Source organism: Drosophila bipectinata, chromosome 2L (assembly GCF_030179905.1).
Source record: "Drosophila bipectinata strain 14024-0381.07 chromosome 2L, DbipHiC1v2, whole genome shotgun sequence".
NCBI lineage: Eukaryota > Metazoa > Arthropoda > Insecta > Diptera > Drosophilidae > Drosophila > Drosophila bipectinata.
In genome coordinates, this window is record NC_091736.1 from 25,550,368 (window position 1) to 25,575,472 (window position 25,105).

The 25,105-nt window shown below is 42.4% G+C and overlaps 1 protein-coding gene and 1 long non-coding RNA gene across 6 annotated transcripts in view; one reads left to right on the plus strand and one right to left on the minus strand.

Annotated features, from left to right (window-relative positions):
* Positions 1-6,864, minus strand: part of conu (Rho GTPase-activating protein conundrum) — a 37,720-nt gene extending 30,856 nt beyond the window's left edge. Inside the window, exons 1-3 of one of the 5 annotated variants that reach the window (XM_043211558.2) lie at positions 6,594-6,859; positions 746-968; positions 594-661 (exon numbers count right to left, since the gene is read on the minus strand). In XM_043211558.2, coding sequence (XP_043067493.1) covers positions 594-661; positions 746-875 — 198 coding nt within the window. In that variant the 5' untranslated portion in view covers positions 876-968; positions 6,594-6,859. Of the gene's footprint in view, positions 1-593; positions 662-745; positions 969-6,414; positions 6,573-6,593 lie in introns of those variants that run through there. The other 4 variants (XM_043211556.2, XM_043211557.2, XM_070277039.1 and 1 more) reach the window with 4 other exon arrangements.
* On the plus strand, positions 5,962-24,021 carry LOC138925762 (uncharacterized). Its single transcript, XR_011441959.1, has 4 exons — positions 5,962-6,176; positions 22,536-22,756; positions 22,828-23,247; positions 23,318-24,021. It is a non-coding gene; the product is annotated as an uncharacterized lncRNA (long non-coding RNA).
* The last annotated feature ends 1,084 nt before the right edge of the window (positions 24,022-25,105 follow it).

The window sequence follows — 25,105 nt, forward strand, 5'->3', positions numbered from 1 at the left end:
ACACACCCTTCTTTCCTTTGCACGCAGTATATAAGTCTGAACAATCGGAAATGACCCAACTTTCGTGTTTTTGAAGATAGAAAGCTTGAAGATAGAAAGAACTTAGTACAAATTCTATTTTTGGTCAGTTGATCCAACCTACCAAATTTTATAAGGATCGATATATCTTATAGTTGTATAGTATATAACTGAACGATCGAAAATAGTATTTGGTAGAAATATCAACTTTCGGATTTTTGAAGATAAAAGCTTGGGCCTTTTTTTAAATTTTTTGTTGTAATTAATTGGTTTTATTATGATATTATCATAAGGATCGGTCAACTATATCCGATGTTTACGTTATACCTCCGGTTTTAACTGCAAGGGTATATGAACTTCGGCTCCGCCCGAAGTTAGCTTTCCTCTCTTGTTTTAGATTTTGTATTATAATAAATTGGGTTATATTATCATATTCTCAGAAGGATCGGCCAACTATATCCGATGTTTGCGATATATATCCGGTTTCAACTGCAAGGGTATATCAACTTCGGCTCCGCCCGAAGTTAGCTTTCCTGTCTTGTTTTTTTAATTTAACTATTGTAGATTTAACGTACTTTTTCAAAAGGTTTGGTTAACTCTGGATATCCGATTGAAACAAGCCACTCCGCCTCTAGTTCTCCATCTATATAAAATAAAGAAAATAAAATATGAAATTAAACCATTTTAATTTTCGCGTATTTTCCAGTATTTAATAAAAGTAACCCACCGTCGTAAGTGACTTCGGGCTCTTGGCATTGGGTAATATTTTGCAAAAAGTATTCATTCAGAAATTCGGAATAATCCAGATCGGAACTATGATCCAATGACGATTTGTTTTCCATTGCGCTTCTCTGCATAGATTATGATATTAAAATGAATATATGGCACATTTCTATTTTTATGTTTTATGTGGTCGAAAATGCATCATTTGGCATGAGGTACTGTATTTACTGTAAATATAAACGTACATAAATGTAGATTAGTATTAATAGCTTTTTAAACCAAATCGGATATCGGATCTTTTAATAATGTTCCACAAAAAAAAACTTGATTATAAAAAAAAATGATTATACTACTATATTGTATAGTCACAAATTGATAGGATATCAAATCCAATCCATTTTTTGTAATTTGTACTTTTTTTTCACTTATCACTTATCAGATTTTCACTTATCAATGTGCTCAGTGGGGAATTTGCCCTGTTTTTGTGGAATAACTTAAAAACAAACCAACATTTTTTTATTCGGTTTCTTAAATTAAGGGGACCTCCCCCCCCCATTCTCGGTTTTAAAAAATCAATTTTTTTTTAATTTAATTCGAACTTATAAATATTCAAGAATGTTCCCTGAAAATTTCAAGTAAAAATTTCAAAAACTCTTGAAGATATTGCCGATTTATGGTGGAAGCCTCAGGCGACGACGAGAGCCGTCTCAAAACTTTAAACGCGTTTTTCTCGAAACAGTGTTTTTACGACTGGCGCATGAGGTTATTCAAAAACTATTAATCCAATCGGTTCCAAATTTTAACACGTTATTCTATATATATATAGCTCTCGTATGAACTAGGATAAATCAAATCGGTGAAGATCTTCTTTACTTTTCAACTCGACTTGTGGCTGAAAAAAATGGAAATTTTCAAAAAAAAATTTCAAAGGTCCGCCATTTTGTTAATTTTTGAGCGAAGTTAATAATCCCAGTTCATACCAGAGCCAAACATGTACTTTTTCTAATCCCGTTGGAATTTTTGGATTCAGATGTTCCAGTGAGCGGAAATCACATGCGCCGCCGAAAAGAAGGGCTTTTCTTTGATCACAAAAAACAACAACAAAAACAAAACAAAACAAAATTCTGTGAAATGGTTTTTTATGTCTTAATATATGTAAGCACAGTTGCAACCCTAAAAAATAATTTATGTTCATTTGCCAGCCCATTGAAAATCGTCAAAATTTAAAATCGAGAATGGGGGGGGGTTCCCTTAAGAAATAAAGATATTTAAAAAAAATGGGCGTAGAAATCGAAAATAGATTCTCTACTAAGTTCCAGCTTTCTACCTTCAAAAACACGGATGTTGGGTCATTTTCGATCGTTCATATATATGGCAGCTATAGGATATAGTCGGACGATCTTCATGAAATTTGGCATGTCGTATTATTTAGTTGAAGATAGCTCTGAAATAAAATTTGAAATCTCCAACAAAAGTTATACCATTTTCGATCAATCAATTATATGGCAGCTATAGTATATATTCGGCCGATCCCAGCCGTTCAGACTTATATACTGCGTGCAAAGGAAAGGAGGTTATGCGCAATGTTTCAAGTCGATAGATTTAAAACTGAGAGAGTAGTTTGCAAAGAAACAGACAGACGGACAGACAGACAGAGGGAAAGTTGGACATGGTCATATCAACTCAGGAGGCGATCCTGTTCAAGAATATACATATATACTTTATGGGGTCGTAGATGTCTCCTTCAAAATTATAATACCCTCTGCAAGGGTATACAAATACCATTTTTGCTATGTAAGATAAGATAGTGGTGTATTGTCAATACAGTAAAACTTAAATATCCAAAATTTAAATACTTTAAAAAAAACACATTTATGGCACAAAAACAGGAAAAATTCCCCAGTGTGCTGCGTTTTGTTTATTGAGTTGAATTAGTGAAAAATTTTTAACCGAGGACTCAAGATGATCGGAATGATGTGTACGGCAAAATGAGTTGATTTTTACTCATTGCTGAATTTTATTCAGTGAGGTGAGTTGAATCACAAAGTTCAAAGTATGATAGTATGATCATACAAAGTATGATTAAATCAAGAAAATAATGAGTTTTTGTTTTCTTCTCTTCTGTTTTCTTTGAGTTCTTTGAATTCTTCTTACAATATATATACTTCGAGTACCGGGTATAAAAAGTGTATGGGAATGCAGTTTAAGAGGAAACCTCAGGGTACTTTAGAACTTATGCGATGGAAAGCGACCAAATCGTCAGTTTCTTTTGTAACCGGCCAGTAGTCGTGGAATATACATATATACATTACTTGATAAAATTTTTATTTTCCGAGTTCTGGGCTCAGATCAAGTTTACCATGTCTTTGGGGTCGCTCGGAAAATAAAAATTTTATCAAGTTTTTGAGGTTATGTCGTAACCCTGACATTCTGGAGTTTTTTAGACCTCGGATTCAGATTCAACGACCCCGAAAAAATATTTTTTTTTGTGTGGCTGTTTTTTTAAATTAATAGCTCGATTTGAATCGATTTTCAGCTAACATCTTAGCATTGGAATTTGCATTCGTCTTAGTTAAAAATATTGTTCATAAGCTTTATGAAATTATTGCCAAGTCTTTACAGAAGAATCCGGTTATAGCGGCTATCAAGGGACCGACGATTTTACGTCGTTATATCCGGACAACGCTATAACTAAAAGAAGCAAAAACTGTTGTTGTTTGTTTATGGTTGCCATGTTCGTAATAGGTTTATAAAATAAACAATTAAATTTTTTAATCAAAACAAAAAATGTAATAAATTTAGTTCAATATTGCACTTCGACTATCTCGCAGCAGTGTTACTAACGCGATAGCTACAACTTACAGGGAGTAGTGAGAGTGTAAGAACCTTCGTGTCGTTGCTACACACACAGGCAAGGGTGCCGATCACCTATAAATACATACATTTCTTACAGCGTCGTTTGATGTACATATTTCGCTGTACATCTTTTTTTTTCAAAACTTCGCAATATTCAGTTGAATTGTGAAAAATTTCGTCGGTATAAGCGGATTGTGCTAAAAGCGGAAACGTTCTAAGCGGAGTTCCTTTCATATATGTTTGTATGTGGACCAACCAAACTATCGAGTTTTCGTCGCAATAACCGGACGGTCGCTATAAGCGGAGTCGTTATAGCCGGATTCTACTGTATTTCTTTTATGATTTTAATTCACGAAATTGGGGCTAGAGAGGATTGGAGTCTCCATACAAAATAATTCTTAATAACATTGTATTTTTTCATTATTTTTTCAAAAGTTATTTAAGGGGGGACATCTGAGCAACAGGGGGAAAGAAACAGATTTTCTGGAATTTTTTTGTCCAAATGAAAAAGCCAATCACAAATTTTGTAAATTAGGTTTTATAATATTAGATGCGAAGTATAAAAAAAAATTTTTTTCGAATAAATCGAAAACAAAAAGGCGGCTGTGTAGCATTTTTAAAGGGGGTCCATGTCCAGACAGCTAAAGTCGTCAATTTTTCATGTAGAAGTTTCGTTAGTTTCTAATAGAAACTTTCTATACATCAACAGCTATCGACACACGTAGGATTTTTGCAATATATTGTTTTTTTTACAAAATGATGAGTGATTGAAAAAAAAGTTAAAATTTTCACGAAAAAAAAAGTCAAACATGGTTGATAAAAAAAAGTAAGCAATGTACAAAAAATCAGTGTGTGTCTAGGGACACGCGTGAGGAACGAAGTTCCTTTGGCATGTTTGGCAATGAAGGAGAGGCCGGAGTGAATGAAGGCGAAAAATGATTTACAACAACAATTTAAAACTTTATACAAAAATGATTTTATTTATTACTTATTTATTCTAGGTATATGTATAAATCTAATCAGTTCATTTAAATATAGTGATAATTGGCTTATGATAACTAAAGTAAGATACAAACATTTAAGATTCAACTTTGTCCAAGTTTGTTTGTTGTTGTCCAAACTTTGTCTCGAAAAAACTGCATCAATAGTCGTATTGAATCTTGTTGTAGACATTGTTGGGTAGTTATTAATTTTTGAACCAAATTCTTCAAGGAGAAATTGTGTCAGTGACTCTGATTTTTTATCAGAAAAGTTGATGTTAAAGTCACCGGCCAAAAATACAATTTTTTAGTACTATATCTCCGAAGAAGTCGAGAACCTTCTTTTCATGAGCATGAGCAGTGGAGAAACGCTTGACTGTGGAGAGCGAGAGAGTGGAAAAATGGTTATATTCTCTCACTCTACGAAGAAGAAGCAGACAGATAGCCGTTTAACGTTACGTTACGGGTTTTAAGTTAAGAAAATAATGCTTAGCTTCATAACCAATGAAGCTATCTAAACATGCTTTGTTGAAAAGGTTTTGCAGGGTGATGATGTTTGACTGGCAAACGGACATGCTTATTTATGTCAGGAGCTTATTTGATATTATGATATCAAATCAGGAGTTGATCCGGATCAAATATAAGTATGTGCATATATTGACCAATATATTGATGTTTCGAATATGTACATATTTATTAAAAATGATAATACCCTCTGCAAGGGTATGTACAAACATTTAGCATTTAAATACTACGTATTTATCTTCGGTTGAAAAAAACAATCCTAAATCACTGTTTATTTGATCGTTCAGTAAAAAGTTAATTGCGACTCCAAAATTACTTATTTTTGGGCTCATAACGAAACATTGTTATCATATATGTACATATTTACATGCCTATACATATATGTATGTATATACATATGTATGACATTTCTTCCATAATTTTGCTTATTTCAGACACTTTCTCGTTGCTTTTTCTTAGGAGCATTCTTGCACCGCACAGGGTATCGGTTATGTACGTTAATATGGTATACGTACGTACATAATAACGTACCTGTAGTTTACATGTTAGAGATACATATGTGTGTGTATGTACATATGTATATACTTACATTGACCTACCATCTGTTGATTTAACTACAGTGTTTATTTACATATGTATGCATATTTACTTACTTGCAAATTTGCATTTATATTTCTTATTTTATAACCAAAAATAAAAACTACCTTATTTTATCTTATAGGTATTTCCATTCATGTAAAATTTAAATGTTAAATCCATATTGTGTATTCATACATATATGTATACATAAATAATTTTAAAATCAGGTTTACTTTATACATACATACGTATGTAAATATACATAGTAGCATACATACACACTTGTGTACATGTATCAACGCATTTCCGCAAAAGTGCATACATTTGTACATACATATGTATATTTGTCAATTTTTATCGAAATAGAGTTCTTTTATTTTTTATAAAATAGTAAATATGTTCCAAAACCTAGCAAAGCGTTATGAGTGAACACTCTACAGTTAATAAAAATTACAGTTTCAAACGTGTAATCAACATAAAAAAAACTCCATTGATGTATGTACATATATTTGTATATGCATTTATATACATATATATATATCTATTCCATCTTGTACATTGTATTTACATTAACAAAAGAAAAAACTTGATTTGAAGCTCAAAACATTCGTGAAAACGCGTTTATATGTATGTACATGCGCCTTATACATATCTGTATAAATACCACTTATATAGATTTACAGATATATATATTTTCTAAAGATAAAAATTTGTAAATAAAAAATGTACATACATAGGTACATACATAAACAGATAATGTTATTCACTTTTTGGCTCTATTTTGTTTCTGATTTAATAAAAGTAACCCGACTGTAATATTATCTGCGTCGACAAAAAAAAATATTTGTTTATGTATTTTAACCACTATCCGATACAAAACTTAAAATGAACTGTGTAGAGCAATGGTAATACCTGTTAAGTTCAGCCTTTAACTACATACAAACATATGAATGTAAGTAGTTGCAGGTGTACATATGCATTTATAAGTATATTTGATAATGCATACACGAAACCCACTCACACCGTTCTTAATAAACCAATTTAATTTTTGGAAAAGTTATAATAATGTAAAAAGTACTACCAAATTGTTTAAAACTTAATTACATATGTATGTAGATTTTAGCTTTAAAAATCAGGTTTCTATCGAATGTACAGGCATAAAAACGTATCTGTGTCTACATATGTACGGTATAAACAACCCGACAAAATTTTCAATGGACTCATTAGCTACTCGATGGTTTTTAAAAGTTTAACATCACTGGTCGGCACCTAATACATTGATTTTATTTGAATGCATTAGTATTAGTTACGAACGGCAGAAAGTACGCTGCGAGCATGACGTTTCATACGTTTTTAAACAGTGTGTGAGCGGGGCAGCGAAATTTTCTATGCCACTGGAATAGGCCCTGCCGACCACTGTGATGGTCGGCAGCAAAAAAATCGGTCAATCTGGCCACTGTGCACTGTTTTACATTATAATACTTGTATAAGACACTACCGGCTTTTACTCTCTCATGCACTCTAGTTAAACATACGCTTTATTCCATTTTGACTAGGATGGAATTTTTGAGCTTTATGAGAGTTGATGCCCACATGCTTATCTATGCGTGAATTATGAATTTTTGCGAACCCTGCCTCGACTTTTGCCTTAAACCAACATTAAGACACTTATAGTTGCATGGACTGAAATCGTACTTGCAGAGCTTAACTGAACCCGGCTTTACTAATTTTTTACTGAACCCGGCTAATCCACAAGAAATAAGGATGTGTGCAAACTTGATAAGGCTTAAAAGTCGGGTATTGTCATATTTGGCTATTGGATGTAACGAACAGTCAACCTTGTGAGGTGGCATCTTTGGATCAACGGCTGAGAGAAAGGGTTGCACGCGGTTGCCAGCTAGGCCTCGTCGGCTAATGGGTGGGTCATATAGGGCCCTTTCTCTCTCCCTGATGCTTACCTCGGAGATCATAAATTCTATCGTTAATCGATTGCGTGCACGGCCTTTCGAACTGCGGAGGCCAAACATAGTCCTCTCAAAACAGATTTCATTTGGATCCTCAAGATCCTCGAGAACGCAAAAGTTGGGGGTGATTCAGCGGCAAGGCGGTGGCGAATTAAGCGAGGCGAATTATTTTTCTTTTATCTCATTATAAAATTCATGTTTATTAGGCTAAAGTGTTCTTATACATTTACTGCTTCCCCATCCCTATTTCCCCTTACTTCACTAAAAATTCAGTTTTCCTTCTTGGCTTACGTATCTACCAACTAGATGCTAGGTTAAATGATTGAAAATGAAAAAACTTAAAATAGTAGCGCGGGGGCAATGAATTCCAATGTAATGTATCCTAGAGTTAGCTTAAATTAGGGAATTAACGAATAATATTTCATTTCATGTATCTCTTTCTCTGTTCTCCAAATAATAAAATAAAAATTACACCCTCAAGCTCTTCTGCACCGCTTCGTGGTGAAAGGCTTACTGCGCCTGGCGTATGTGGATTCGCTGCGTATCTGCGCGTTTTTCCATAATGGACTCAGCTGTCTTTTTCCGCGAGCTAGCATTACATAAGAACGGTTCGGCTATGCCCTGGTTACATTTTAGGATCGGGCTCTTTAACGGATCACTCGCGGTGTCTATGGCGAAGGCAACCGTCCACTTGGTGGACCCCCTTCGGCCGGGAATCGGACGATGCGGTAGTTTGACGACCGGAATGTTCCGCGTCGCTTCGATTGGCTTTATATAAAACTACTCGTACTCACTCACCCCTTTGTCCGCGACGAGCTGGTTGAAGCGCTTCCACGTGCTCGAAGCTGGAAAGGAAATATCTCGGGAAAGCTTTCGCTAGCCCGTTCACACAAAAAGATCTTCACTTAGTTAGCCAATCGAAATCTTTATTCGGAGCGGAACCCTCCGCTCACCAACTCCGCACAGTTCTTTGTGGCACCACGAGGCCACCAGTTGGATCGATTACACTCCCCTTTTTCTTGCGGCGGAGCGTTCCTTAAAATCGCCGCAAACGCTCCGAGCCTGGCTCCCGGGCTCGCTCGCCCCGGACCACAATCAGCTCCAGCTCCTCCGGCGACTGCTCCGACCGTGCTCTCCGGTAGGAACCCAGTCCTTTCGCGGCCGCGCCTCGTGGGCGGTTTCGCGCCGCGCTCCGTCTCAATATGCGCCGTCGACTGCTCCACTGGGAACCTCGCACGACTCCACCGTCTCTCCTCACGACCGCCTCGTACTCCTTGTACCAGGCCTTCCGTTCGACACTACGATCCGTGACCTGCCTCACTTTAGCGCAGAAAACTTCTTGGATGAACTTCTTTGGGTCACGCCAGAAATGCAAAAGAAAGTGCTGTACCCGCTCGGATTCCTGCTTCTAGCTTCCAGCTTCCAATAACGGTTTTACACCGGTTGCCAGACCTCCGGACATTGGAAACGCCTAACTCCTTGCTACGGTCCTACTACGCCAAAAGGCTCCCAGATCGGTTGCCATCTCCCCCCCCCCCCCGGGGTTGACACCTACACCGATCTAACGCCGACGTTACAAAATGCCCCCTTCGCAAGAGCTAGAACAGGGTCTCACACGATCCTGTTTAGCTAAACCACGGAGGCGTAGACTATTGTTCATAATCTTTGGCGTGGTAGGTGCCTATTGTCCTTCTCTGCATGTCCTCTAGCCCGTAGATTGAATCTCCCGTTCTCTTACGAACTCTCGGCTTAACGAATTCCAATACTGCCTTAACCTGTTAGTGTTTCTAGACCTAATCTTATCTTCTACCTTAACCTCACTATGCGCTCCTTCGCGATGCTCGTTGTCGCCCTCGTCCTTCTCTCCTACTTGTCCCTGTTTGAGCTTAACGGAATGCGCTGGGGTGGACGGTCCGGTGCATTCGCTTTCCCGTTTTTTTGACATTTCGGACAAGATGGCTTATACACATTAGGTGACCCGCATCCAAAACAGAAGACCTTCCGCTCTCCTGCGCAGTCGTGATACCTGTGCCCCTCCTTCCTGCAATTCCAGCAGATGAGAGCTACAGCCTCCACTTCACGTGCTTCTTCCTCCGTGAACTCTTGGGCCTCTTCCCATTCCCGATCACTGCCTAATTCCGCTACAGCTTTGCCGGAGGCATAGCCCCTATGCGAGCCTTTATCTTCTCGTCTCTGGGTTTCTCCAAATGCCTTCTTTGTCCAATCCGGCTTTGACGCGCTGCTATCTCGACGCACTTCCTCTAAAAATCGTTCACGACGCCTGCAAACTTCTCGTAAGTGGCCTATCGAACGTATTGATACATTCAGTAACTCGTGGCGGATCTCGGACCTGAGATTTCTTCTAACCATCTCTACTAGGGTGGCTTCGCTCAAGGGCATACTCAACCCATCCATCAGTTGCTCTACCGCCTCGTAAAATGAATCAAAATCTTCTCTTTCGCGTTGCTTTCGGTCTCTTATTGCTTCGCGTAGGTCCTCATCCGTTCTATTGTCCCTGAAATGATTTCTAAGCGCGTCGCACAACTCGCCCCATCTCATTCCTCTATTCAACTTATGGAAACGCCAGTAAAATTCTCCCGCTTTACCGTCGAACAGCAAGCTCGCATTGCCGCACAGAGCTGAGAAATTACTATCCAGTGTTTGGTGGGTCAATGCTTCTATCCGATAGATGAAATTATCGACGGTCATCCCCTCTGGATGTCCGCTAAACCGAATCTTCCAATTGTTTATAATGTGGCCCACCTTATCTGGTCTATACGCTAGGCTTTGTTCTGCTTGTTGTCTTATACCGTTCCTGAAACTGTAACTTTGATCTTGAATCGCCCCTTCATTATCGTAAATCCCACTGGGTTGTTAATGGACTCCAGCTCTAACTTCTTCATCCCTTTCTGGACGCTCCCTTTGGTGGAATAGTCTGTCCACCTGTGCCGATAGCTGTTCCAGTAACGTCGCCTGCATGGCGCTCACTGATTGGGACACCAATGCTTGCAGCTCCGCTGTGCTTCCTAGAGATTCTGCCTGAGATCCTGCTTGGCTAGTCCCGCAGGGTGAGTCTGGCCGGCGAGTCTGCTGGCTCGTACTCGCAGCGGTCGTGTCACTTGCCGCTTGGACTTTCTCAAAGCACACTACCTTGCACGTCGGGCATGACGACTTCGACCTGGCATGTGTTGTTATACATGTCTTGTGAAATTCGTGCCCGCACTTGGTCCTGGCTCTGCCAGTTGCCATTTCTTTGTTGCATATCATGCAGATGGGCATCTTCATGGGTGTCGCTGCCCCCTTCTCTGCCTCTGCCGGATTCATCCTTTCCTATTTTACTTTCTAAATCTGAAGATACACTAACAGATGTTCTCTCTCTTCGACTACCAAAACTCTGATTACTATTAATATGAAACCAAACTTCGCCATCGTTTAACTTGCCTACCGCCAATACACGCTGCCTTTTGTTCTTCTTCTTTCTGCTTTGCTCCTCATTCTGATCTGTTCGGGAGGTGGCTCGAGCAACTCCCCTCTACGCCTCTTCGTCGCCCGTCCCTGCTATTCCCAGGCACCGCGAGTCAACTACGCTATCTCTTAGGACGTGGTCATTCGTAGCTCCTACGACTGAATTCCAAGCGTCCATCTTCTCTACTAGGGGGCGACGGGTCCTATCTGCCAATCTCCAGGCGTGGTCAGACATCAGTTTGCTGACTGATCCTGCTCTCCAAGCGACTGCAGCGTCAGTTCTCCCGTCCCTTTGCTCTTGTCACAACTCGCCAGTCATAACTCGTGGTCAGGTTAGTCCTTTCCCTCCTGAAATCCTACGCGAGATACTGAACTGCTACTCCAAACTATTGCTGCGACTGCTGTGGCACCGTGGTCTACCCTTTCACCAAGTGTAGAATTCCATGCGGTACCCGCACCGCTGCTGAGGCTTTTGGTCTGGTTACTACCATGCTACTATAACCAGCCGAAATGAATTGAACGCAAAACATGGCTGCGTTTAGCCATACTGAAAACATGGCCACTAAGTTGGGCGCCAGAAAAATTTATGATAATTATTACTGTAACGAACAGTCAACCTTGTGAGGTGGCATCTTTGGATCAACGGCTGAGAGAAAGGGTTGCACGCGGTTGCCAGCTAGGCCTCGTCGGCTAATGGGTGGGTCATATAGGGCCCTTTCTCTCTCCCTGATGCTTACCTCGGAGATCATAAATTCTATCGTTAATCGATTGCGTGCACGGCCTTTCGAACTGCGGAGGCCAAACATAGTCCTCTCAAAACAGATTTCATTTGGATCCTCAAAATCCTCGAGAACGCAAAAGTTGGGGGTGATTCAGCGGCAAGGCGGTGGCGAATTAAGCGAGGCGAATTATTTTTCTTTTATCTCATTATAAAATTCATGTTTATTAGGCTAAAGTGTTCTTATACATTTACTGCTTCCCCATCCCTATTTCCCCTTACTTCACTAAAAATTCAGTTTTCCTTCTTGGCTTACGTATCTACCAACTAGATGCTAGGTTAAATGATTGAAAATGAAAAAACTTAAAATAGTAGCGCGGGGGCAATGAATTCCAATGTAATGTATCCTAGAGTTAGCTTAAATTAGGGAATTAACGAATAATATTTCATTTCATGTATCTCTTTCTCTGTTCTCCAAATAATAAAATAAAAATTACACCCTCAAGCTCTTCTGCACCGCTTCGTGGTGAAAGGCTTACTGCGCCTGGCGTATGTGGATTCGCTGCGTATCTGCGCGTTTTTCTATAATGGACTCAGCTGTCTTTTTCCGCGAGCTAGCATTACATAAGAACGGTTCGGCTATGCCCTGGTTACATTTTAGGATCGGGCTCTTTAACGGATCACTCGCGGTGTCTATGGCGAAGGCAACCGTCCACTTGGTCTCCTTCGGCCGGGAATCGGACGATGCGGTAGTTTGACGACCGGAATGTTCCGCGTCGCTTCGATTGGCTTTATGTAAAACTACTCGTACTCACTCACCCCTTTGTCCGCGACGAGCTGGTTGAAGCGCTTCCACGTGCTCGAAGCTGGAAAGAAAATATCTCGGGAAAGCTTTCGCTAGCCCGTTCACACAAAAAGATCTTCACTTAGTTAGCCAATCGAAATCTTTATTCGGAGCGAAACCCTCCGCTCACCAACTCCGCACAGTTCTTTGTGGCACCACGAGGCCACCAGTTGGATCGATTACACTCCCCTTTTTCTTGCGGCGGAGCGTTCCTTAAAATCGCCGCAAACGCTCCGAGCCTGGCTCCCGGGCTCGCTCGCCCCGGACCACAATCAGCTCCAGCTCCTCCGGCGACTGCTCCGACCGTGCTCTCCGGTAGGAACCCAGTCCTTTCGCGGCCGCGCCTCGTGGGCGGTTTCGCGCCGCGCTCCGTCTCAATATGCGCCGTCGACTGCTCCACTGGGAACCTCGCACGACTCCACCGTCTCTCCTCACGACCGCCTCGTACTCCTTGTACCAGGCCCTCCGTTCGACACTACGATCCGTGACCTGCCTCACTTTAGCGCCGACCTTTTGGGCGCGTCTGCCCTCAACCTGCGCTTCTATTTTGCTGCTGTGATCTGCTGGTGACTTCCGAAGGTGCTTGTTCTCCACCTTGCTTGTGCGTTGAACTTCTTTGGGTCACGCCAGAAAACTTCTTGGATGAACTTCTTTGGGTCACGCCAGAAATGCAAAAGAAAGTGCTGTACCCGCTCGGATTCCTGCTTCTAGCTTCCAGCTTCCAATAACGGTTTTACACCGGTTGCCAGACCTCCGGACATTGGAAACGCCTAACTCCTTGCTACGGTCCTACTACGCCAAAAGGCTCCCAGATCGGTTGCCATCTCCCCCCCCCCCCGGGGTTGACACCTACACCGATCTAACGCCGACGTTACAAAATGCCCATTTCGCAAGAGCTAGAACAGGGTCTCACACGATCCTGTTTAGCTAAACCACGGAGGCGTAGACTATTGTTCATAATCTTTGGCGTGGTAGGTGCCTATTGTCCTTCTCTGCATGTCCTCTAGCCCGTAGATTGAATCCCCCGTTCTCTTACGAACTCTCGGCTTAACGAATTCCAATACTGCCTTAACCTGTTAGTGTTTCTAGACCTAATCTTATCTTCTACCTTAACCTCACTATGCTCTCCTTCGCGATGCTCGTTGTCGCCCTCGTCCTTCTCTCCTACTTGTCCCTGTTTGAGCTTAACGGAATGCGCTGGGGTGGACGGTCCGGTGCATTCGCTTTCCCGTTTTTTTGACATTTCGGACAAGATGGCTTATACACATTAGGTGACCCGCATCCAAAACAGAAGACCTTCCGCTCTCCTGCGCAGTCGTGATACCTGTGCCCCTCCTTCCTGCAATTCCAGCAGATGAGAGCTACAGCCTCCACTTCACGTGCTTCTTCGTCCGTGAACTCTTGGGCCTCTTCCCATTCCCGATCACTGCCTAATTCCGCTACAGCTTTGCCGGAAGCATAGCCCCTATGCGAGCCTTTATCTTCTCGTCTCTGGGTTTCTCCAAATGCCTTCTTTGTCCAATCCGGCTTTGACGCGCTGCTATCTCGACGCACTTCCTCTAAAAATCGTTCACGACGCCTGCAAACTTCTCGTAAGTGGCCTATCGAACGTATTGATACATTCAGTAACTCATGGCGGATCTCGGACCTGAGATTTCTTCTAACCATCTCTACTAGGGTGGCTTCGCTCAAGGGCATACTCAACCCATCCATCAGTTGCTCTACCGCCTCGTAAAATGAATCAAAATCTTCTCTTTCACGTTGCTTTCGGTCTCTTATTGCTTCGCGTAGGTCCTCATCCGTTCTATTGTCCCTGAAATGATTTCTAAGCGCGTCGCACAACTCGCCCCATCTCATTCCTCTATTCAACTTATGGAAACGCCAGTAAAATTCTCCCGCTTTACCGTCGAACAGCAAGCTCGCATTGCCGCACAGAGCTGAGAAATTACTATCCAGTGTTTGGTGGGTCAATGCTTCTATCCGATAGATGAAATTATCGACGGTCATCCCCTCTGGATGTCCGCTAAACCGAATCTTCCAATTGTTTATAATGTGGCCCACCTTATCTGGTCTATACGCTAGGCTTTGTTCTGCTTGTTGTCTTATACCGTTCCTGAAACTGTAACTTTGATCTTGAATCGCCCCTTCATTATCGTAAATCCCACTGGGTTGTTAATGGACTCCAGCTCTAACTTCTTCATCCCTTTCTGGACGCTCCCTTTGGTGGAATAGTCTGTCCACCTGTGCCGATAGCTGTTCCAGTAACGTCGCCTGCATGGCGCTCACTGATTGGGACACCAATGCTTGCAGCTCCGCTGTGCTTCCTAGAGATTCTGCCTGAGATCCTGCTTGGCTAGTCCCGCAGGGTGAGTCTGGCCGGCGAGTCTGCTGGCTCGTACTCGCAGCGGTCGTGTCACTTGCCGCTTGGACTTTCTCAAAGCACACTACCTTGCACGTCGGGCATGACGACTTCGACCTGGCATGTGTTGTTATACATGTCTTGTGATTGAAATGAAAAATGATTGAAAATGAAAAAACTTAAAATAGTAGCGCGGGGGCAATGAATTCCAATGTAATGTATCCTAGAGTTAGCTTAAATTAGGGAATTAACGAATAATATTTCATTTCATGTATCTCTTTCTCTGTTCTCCAAATAATAAAATAAAAATTACACCCTCAAGCTCTTCTGCACCGCTTCGTGGTGAAAGGCTTACTGCGCCTGGCGTATGTGGATTCGCTGCGTATCTGCGCGTTTTTCTATAATGGACTCAGCTGTCTTTTTCCGCGAGCTAGCATTACATAAGAACGGTTCGGCTATGCCCTGGTTACATTTTAGGATCGGGCTCTTTAACGGATCACTCGCGGTGTCTATGGCGAAGGCAACCGTCCACTTGGTCTCCTTCGGCCGGGAATCGGACGATGCGGTAGTTTGACGACCGGAATGTTCCGCGTCGCTTCGATTGGCTTTATGTAAAACTACTCGTACTCACTCACCCCTTTGTCCGCGACGAGCTGGTTGAAGCGCTTCCACGTGCTCGAAGCTGGAAAGAAAATATCTCGGGAAAGCTTTCGCTAGCCCGTTCACACAAAAAGATCTTCACTTAGTTAGCCAATCGAAATCTTTATTCGGAGCGAAACCCTCCGCTCACCAACTCCGCACAGTTCTTTGTGGCACCACGAGGCCACCAGTTGGATCGATTACACTCCCCTTTTTCTTGCGGCGGAGCGTTCCTTAAAATCGCCGCAAACGCTCCGAGCCTGGCTCCCGGGCTCGCTCGCCCCGGACCACAATCAGCTCCAGCTCCTCCGGCGACTGCTCCGACCGTGCTCTCCGGTAGGAACCCAGTCCTTTCGCGGCCGCGCCTCGTGGGCGGTTTCGCGCCGCGCTCCGTCTCAATATGCGCCGTCGACTGCTCCACTGGGAACCTCGCACGACTCCACCGTCTCTCCTCACGACCGCCTCGTACTCCTTGTACCAGGCCCTCCGTTCGACACTACGATCCGTGACCTGCCTCACTTTAGCGCCGACCTTTTGGGCGCGTCTGCCCTCAACCTGCGCTTCTATTTTGCTGCTGTGATCTGCTGGTGACTTCCGAAGGTGCTTGTTCTCCACCTTGCTTGTGCGTTGAACTTCTTTGGGTCACGCCAGAAAACTTCTTGGATGAACTTCTTTGGGTCACGCCAGAAATGCAAAAGAAAGTGCTGTACCCGCTCGGATTCCTGCTTCTAGCTTCCAGCTTCCAATAACGGTTTTACACCGGTTGCCAGACCTCCGGACATTGGAAACGCCTAACTCCTTGCTACGGTCCTACTACGCCAAAAGGCTCCCAGATCGGTTGCCATCTCCCCCCCCCCCCGGGGTTGACACCTACACCGATCTAACGCCGACGTTACAAAATGCCCATTTCGCAAGAGCTAGAACAGGGTCTCACACGATCCTGTTTAGCTAAACCACGGAGGCGTAGACTATTGTTCATAATCTTTGGCGTGGTAGGTGCCTATTGTCCTTCTCTGCATGTCCTCTAGCCCGTAGATTGAATCCCCCGTTCTCTTACGAACTCTCGGCTTAACGAATTCCAATACTGCCTTAACCTGTTAGTGTTTCTAGACCTAATCTTATCTTCTACCTTAACCTCACTATGCTCTCCTTCGCGATGCTCGTTGTCGCCCTCGTCCTTCTCTCCTACTTGTCCCTGTTTGAGCTTAACGGAATGCGCTGGGGTGGACGGTCCGGTGCATTCGCTTTCCCGTTTTTTTGACATTTCGGACAAGATGGCTTATACACATTAGGTGACCCGCATCCAAAACAGAAGACCTTCCGCTCTCCTGCGCAGTCGTGATACCTGTGCCCCTCCTTCCTGCAATTCCAGCAGATGAGAGCTACAGCCTCCACTTCACGTGCTTCTTCGTCCGTGAACTCTTGGGCCTCTTCCCATTCCCGATCACTGCCTAATTCCGCTACAGCTTTGCCGGAAGCATAGCCCCTATGCGAGCCTTTATCTTCTCGTCTCTGGGTTTCTCCAAATGCCTTCTTTGTCCAATCCGGCTTTGACGCGCTGCTATCTCGACGCACTTCCTCTAAAAATCGTTCACGACGCCTGCAAACTTCTCGTAAGTGGCCTATCGAACGTATTGATACATTCAGTAACTCATGGCGGATCTCGGACCTGAGATTTCTTCTAACCATCTCTACTAGGGTGGCTTCGCTCAAGGGCATACTCAACCCATCCATCAGTTGCTCTACCGCCTCGTAAAATGAATCAAAATCTTCTCTTTCGCGTTGCTTTCGGTCTCTTATTGCTTCGCGTAGGTCCTCATCCGTTCTATTGTCCCTGAAATGATTTCTAAGCGCGTCGCACAACTCGCCCCATCTCATTCCTCTATTCAACTTATGGAAACGCCAGTAAAATTCTCCCGCTTTACCGTCGAACAGCAAGCTCGCATTGCCGCACAGAGCTGAGAAATTACTATCCAGTGTTTGGTGGGTCAATGCTTCTATCCGATAGATGAAATTATCGACGGTCATCCCCTCTGGATGTCCGCTAAACCGAATCTTCCAATTGTTTATAATGTGGCCCACCTTATCTGGTCTATACGCTAGGCTTTGTTCTGCTTGTTGTCTTATACCGTTCCTGAAACTGTAACTTTGATCTTGAATCGCCCCTTCATTATCGTAAATCCCACTGGGTTGTTAATGGACTCCAGCTCTAACTTCTTCATCCCTTTCTGGACGCTCCCTTTGGTGGAATAGTCTGTCCACCTGTGCCGATAGCTGTTCCAGTAACGTCGCCTGCATGGCGCTCACTGATTGGGACACCAATGCTTGCAGCTCCGCTGTGCTTCCTAGAGATTCTGCCTGAGATCCTGCTTGGCTAGTCCCGCAGGGTGAGTCTGGCCGGCGAGTCTGCTGGCTCGTACTCGCAGCGGTCGTGTCACTTGCCGCTTGGACTTTCTCAAAGCACACTACCTTGCACGTCGGGCATGACGACTTCGACCTGGCATGTGTTGTTATACATGTCTTGTGAAATTCGTGCCCGCACTTGGTCCTGGCTCTGCCAGTTGCCATTTCTTTGTTGCATATCATGCAGATGGGCATCTTCATGGGTGTCGCTGCCCCCTTCTCTGCCTCTGCCGGATTCATCCTTTCCTATTTTACTTTCTAAATCTGAAGATACACTAACAGATGTTCTCTCTCTTCGACTACCAAAACTCTGATTACTATTAATATGAAACCAAACTTCGCCATCGTTTAACTTGCCTACCGCCAATACACGCTGCCTTTTGTTCTTCTTCTTTCTGCTTTGCTCCTCATTCTGATCTGTTCGGGAGGTGGCTCGAGCAACTCCCCTCTACGCCTCTTCGTCGCCCGTCCCTGCTATTCCCAGGCACCGCGAGTCAACTACGCTATCTCTTAGGACGTGGTCATTCGTAGCTCCTACGACTGAATTCCAAGCGTCCATCTTCTCTACTAGGGGGCGACGGGTCCTATCTGCCAATCTCCAGGCGTGGTCAGACATCAGTTTGCTGACTGATCCTGCTCTCCAAGCGACTGCAGCGTCAGTTCTCCCGTCCCTTTGCTCTTGTCACAACTCGCCAGTCATAACTCGTGGTCAGGTTAGTCCTTTCCCTCCTGAAATCCTACGCGAGATACTGAACTGCTACTCCAAACTATTGCTGCGACTGCTGTGGCACCGTGGTCTACCCTTTCACCAAGTGTAGAATTCCATGCGGTACCCGCACCGCTGCTGAGGCTTTTGGTCTGGTTACTACCATGCTACTATAACCAGCCGAAATGAATTGAACGCAAAACATGGCTGCGTTTAGCCATACTGAAAACATGGCCACTAAGTTGGGCGCCAGAAAAATTTATGATAATTATTACTGTAACGAACAGTCAACCTTGTGAGGTGGCATCTTTGGATCAACGGCTGAGAGAAAGGGTTGCACGCGGTTGCCAGCTAGGCCTCGTCGGCTAATGGGTGGGTCATATAGGGCCCTTTCTCTCTCCCTGATGCTTACCTCGGAGATCATAAATTCTATCATTAATCGATTGCGTGCACGGCCTTTCGAGCTGCGGAGGCCAAACATAGTCCTCTCAAAACAGATTTCATTTGGATCCTCAAGATCCTCGAGAACGCAAAAGTTGGGGGTGATTCAGCGGCAAGGCGGTGGCGAATTAAGCGAGGCGAATTATTTTTCTTTTATCTCATTATAAAATTCATGTTTATTAGGCTAAAGTGTTCTTATACATTTACTGCTTCCCCATCCCTATTTCCCCTTACTTCACTAAAAATTCAGTTTTCCTTCTTGGCTTACGTATCTACCAACTAGATGCTAGGTTAAATGATTGAAAATGAAAAAACTTAAAATAGTAGCGCGGGGGCAATGAATTCCAATGTAATGTATCCTAGAGTTAGCTTAAATTAGGGAATTAACGAATAATATTTCATTTCATGTATCTCTTTCTCTGTTCTCCAAATAATAAAATAAAAATTACACCCTCAAGCTCTTCTGCACCGCTTCGTGGTGAAAGGCTTACTGCGCCTGGCGTATGTGGATTCGCTGCGTATCTGCGCGTTTTTCTATAATGGACTCAGCTGTCTTTTTGGAAAGCTAATATCTCGGGAAAGCTTTCGCTAGCCCGTTCACACAAAAAAGATCTTCACTTAGTTAGCCAATCGAAATCTTTATTTGGAGCGGAACCCTCCGCTCACCAACTCCGCACAGTTTTTTGTGGCACCACGAGGCCACCAGTTGGATCGATTACACTCCCCTTTTTCTTGCGGCGGAGCGTTCCTTAAAATCGCCGCAAACGCTCCGAGCCTGGCTCCCGGGCTCGCTCGCCCCGGACCACAATCAGCTCCAGCTCCTCCGGCGACTGCTCCGACCGTGCTCTCCGGTAGGAACCCAGTCCTTTCGCGGCCGCGCCTCGTGGGCGGTTTCGCGCCGCGCTCCGTCTCAATATGCGCCGTCGACTGCTCCACTGGGAACCTCGCACGACTCCACCGTCTCTCCTCACGACCGCCTCGTACTCCTTGTACCAGGCCTTCCGTTCGACACTACGATCCGTGACCTGCCTCACTTTAGCGCCGACCTTTTGGGCGCGTCTGCCCTCAACCTGCGCTTCTATTTTGCTGCTGTGATCTGCTGGTGACTTCCGAAGGTGCTTGTTCTCCACCTTGCTTGTGCGTTGAACTTCTTTGGGACACGCCAGAAAACTTCTTGGATGAACTTCTTTGGGTCACGCCAGAAATGCAAAAGAAAGTGCTGTACCCGCTCGGATTCCTGCTTCTAGCTTTCAGCTTCCAATAACGGTTTTACACCGGTTGCCAGACCTCCGGACATTGGAAACGCCTAACTCCTTGCTACGGTCCTACTACGCCAAAAGGCTCCCAGATCGGTTGCCATCTCCCCCCCCCCCCGGGGTTGCCACCTACACCGATCTAACGCCGACGTTACATGGATTTGTTTTTTTTATCTGTTCCTGATAGTACCACTCTTTCCAGAGCTTTGCCCCTTTCAACCCCAGAGGATCCATATCAACCCAACCTTGAGGTTTCAATTAAAACCATTTCTGGTGACGATCAAAAGTTTCCCTGCGTGGCAAATAACATGCGTTACATGCAACCTTAGAAAAATTTTTACCATACTTTAAGGGGTTATATACCTTTTTTGTCGAAGAAAAAGAGGAAAGTTCGGATTTTTTTTTAGGTATGTAGCAATTATTTAATTACAGGGATGTTTTAATTTTTTGATAGTACACTTTATTAACAATGTTTGTGGTGGAAAAATATTAAATAGTTTTTAAGGGGTGGCAGTTTCCCTTAGAGGCTTTTTTTTTTAGAGCCTTGCGATGACAGTTCCCCAGGTCAAACAGGTCAACTTAAACCATAAAAGTAAAAAAAAATTCATTAGTTTAGTGTATTTCCTTGTCCTTGTATTTCCTTGTGAACGATCGATTTTAAAATTTTTATTTTTTTTATTCATACGGGAACGTTTTATGCTAAAAATGAACTTTTTGGTCTCTAGAAATTTCACTAAAAAATTCATTTCGGCGAAAAAAAAGTTTGTGCGTGAAAAGTCGATCGTTCAAGCACAGAAGAATTTCATTACGAACATTTAAAAAAAATTTTGAAGTAAATCGGTTCAGTAGTTTTCCGCCAATTCATGCCACCGCAAAGTCATTTTTCAAGAAATACCAATTCGAGATATTCGCGTTTAAAGTTTCAAGTTCAGTTCAAGGCCGCAATGAGGCGCGCGGTTAGGAGCGCTGTAACTTTTCTACTGCTCCAATCTCTACGAAAATTTTGGAACATATTCTCAAGGAGTTGTTCTTCAAGATAAAGCAATAAAAAAATTTTCGATTTTTTGAAAATAAAAAAGGTATATAACCCCTTAAAGTATGGTAAAAAAAAAACACAAGGTTGGAAATTTCTCAGCCCGGCCTCTGCCGGTACACCGATACTGTAAACGATTGTGTGAGAGAAATTTCTCAGGGAGAAAAAGTACAATGACAGAACAAATCGGTGTGCGAACTAAAACCCAATCAATCACACAATCAGTTTTTAGACGTCAACGGAGAAAGGTCTTGCTTGCTCTTTTTACACAGACAAAAATGTTTTCCGTAGATTAAGAATTACCATTATTTTGTATTGAAGATATGAATGGAAATCTGAGATGTTTAATTTTTCCCACAAAAGTTATTTTTGTAAATATTTTTGTACTTAAAGAAATTATAAGAAAATCATTTCAGCTTTAATAATTTATTAGATAAGGAGAGAATGGATACAAATAACAATAAAAATTGCTAAAACTTAGAGTTAAACATTTTAATCGAGTTAATAGGTAAATGAGAAGAATCGCTTACAAAATTTGAAATATATGTTTTTAAGTTAGGAGAGGAAATGGACATTATAGGGTAGAGACCATTGTAATTCAAACATAAGACCCTAAGAGGGTCGTCTTGACTCCAGACCCATAAACCGTACTCCAGTCTCGTACGGACCAAACAAATAAATAAACTTTTAGTTATAAAGAGGTCGTTACTTTCTTGTGACCACCTTTTCAAAACAAACCAAATACAGCGTGGTCGGCAAGTTTGAGTTTTAAGTCTAATAGGAAACCAAGAACATTAACATGTGTACATTTTTTTAAGGCAAGCGCATAGAGATTTTCTTGTAGCCTGGAGAGGGCTACAATGGCTAAGGAATAGAGGACTTAAGTTTCTAGTCCTTCCATTCTCAGTTTTGTACTTATCGGCTTCAAACTTTGCATAACTTTATTTCCACATTTCCAAAAAATCTTTTGCTAAATTTTATTTTATTTTTTCAGTTTATCTTTTATATTTTCAATCTTTTATTCAGACTTTATTTCAGTTTATCTTTCATTAACTACTGAACTGAGAGGACGTAATGTGCGCGAGTTTCGGAAAAACGTAAAAAAAGAGTCAGCAAACCAAAGAATCAGTTTCTACTCTTACTTTTCAAACCGCGATACTGCAGTTTTTCCATCTGCGCTAAAGAGCAACTCGGTTCTACTGACCGCTAATGAGTGTAAACTACCCATTCAGTATACTACCGATTAAGTATGGAAGCAGACTAAAAAGTCTGTAACTCTTCTAAAAATTATCCTATTTGGCTGCTTTTTGATTTGTAGGTGTACATTAGCCATTGGAACAGTTTGGGATCAAAACACTATCCAAAAACATTAACGAACTGGCGCTAATACCATAGCGCCCATTATTTTCCTACAATTTGTTAAGGTTGGTAAGTGTATTAGCAGGAGTCTGCTACTATAAGGACGAAGATGAAGATTTCCATCCCAGTTAAGACGACTTAGTGAAAATGTTAAGAAATTATTTTGTATGGATTCTATGCGGTCCTGATGTACTGCATAATGGGAGCTCCGGATACACATCCCATACTGCAGTATCGTACGGAGCAAAGAAATTAATAAACTTTAAGTAATGTGCGGGTCATTAAATACTTTTGACCACACGAAGGAAGGAAGGAATAAAACGAAGGACACCTTTAGCCTTATTAACTATTGTGGAAATATGGTCGGAAAATTTGAGTTGTAAGTATAATAGGAGTTAATTAAATAGTTTATTTTTCGTTAATTTTAAACTGAGTTAAATTTTATTTAGCACGGACCAACCGGGAATACATTTTTAAATAAAGCTATTTATGTTCTTTCATCTAAGTAGCTGGAGATCCAAGTTGGGAGGTCTGTAGGAAATAACAAAAGATGCTTTAATGTGTATCTGTGTAAATAATATCAGCTTAAAATCCCTTTCGAAAGCAATCTATTGAAAAGTCTATGTAAAGGCTTGGACAGATCCCTGGCACCCTGAATCAAATGCTTTACTGAAGTCTGTGTAATAATATCAGCTGTGCCCCGGCACAGTATTTTAGCTTACCACCGATGGTATTCCATCGGGGCCTGGCGAATAAACGGTTTTACCCTTAGAAGATCAGGTAATAAGCTATTTTTGGAGAAAGACGTACAGAAAATAAGATTAGCTGATTCAATGTTGTATGCGTAAGGCTGATATGTCATTTTTCATTTTGTTTGAAAAAATTATCGAATAGATCGGCAAAGGCCTGATCTGAGGTCGTAAATGAATATATTAAAAGTATGGTAAAACGCATTTGCCTTACATGAAAATTTCTGACCAATACCAGAAATGGTTTCGATTGAAACCTCAGGCTTGGGGTAATATGGATCCTCTGGGGTTGAAAGGGGCAAAGCTCTGGAAAGAGTGGTACCATCAGGATCAGATACAAAACATAATTATATATGTATATGAAAAGATAATGTATAAAGATTTACCGGACAGAATGATTTTAATAAAAAAAAAGTATAAGTCATCAAACTCTTTGGTTTTATCTCTTCAGAAGCAAGTTAGGAGTCTATCGAAATGAAAACTCCACCCAGCATATATTTCACATAGTTTAAATTTCATTTTGATAATTAAAAATATAAACACTGTACCATGAACCACTGTGCCAAATAGGAGCCTACTATCAGAAACTTCGTAAGAGGCCACATACAAATACATACATACAAATACATACATACATACAAAGCCGATACAAATTTAGTCAAGTTACGGAAACCTTACAATTGCTGCCGTTTACTGCCCTCCTCGCATCTCAATCTCGAAAGGACAATTTTAGTCATCAGACCCCTCGCCTGTGGTTTTAACGCTTCTTCAAAGGCCAGAAACAACAACATACTTCTTCAGCGTGAAGTTCCCACATTAAACTCGCCCCGGAGCTTAATATTGAATCAAACATCGCCTACACTACGAGCGCTCTGAAAGAAGTACTCGTTGCGGCAGATAAAATGTTTACTTTTCAAGGGAAGGAGTCAGACCCAAATCGTGGTACTATAATCAGAAAGTCGAACAACTCATGCGAGAAAAAAGGAGCATGCGTGGCAATTGGCAAATCAGCAGATCAACAGCTTTAAAACAACACCTTAAAGAAGCAACCCGATCACTCGACAACGCTCTTCAGCAACAGGAAGAAAATGGACAGCTGCGATATATCCATAATTTTTCTTGAACAAGTCTTAACTCCCCAATTAAAACGACCACCCCGATAAGAGGAGATAAGATAAGAGGGGAGGCGGAATTGGGGGAATGCTACGCAGAAACTTCGGGCGACTACATCAAGTTCCACAAGGAAGCGCACTCGGCCCTTGTCTATACTATCGGATACTACTCTACTACGGATACTTCGGATACTACTGCGGATATTCATACGGATGAACAACTAACAACATCACCGTTCGCCAACGCCCAAACCAAGCAACAAACGAACTCGCTAATCATCTTTGAGTAGTGGAAAGGTGGATGTTTGACTGACGCATAAAAATAAACTAGTGGTCGGCACCCAACACATTGATATGCATATGATTGATATGATTT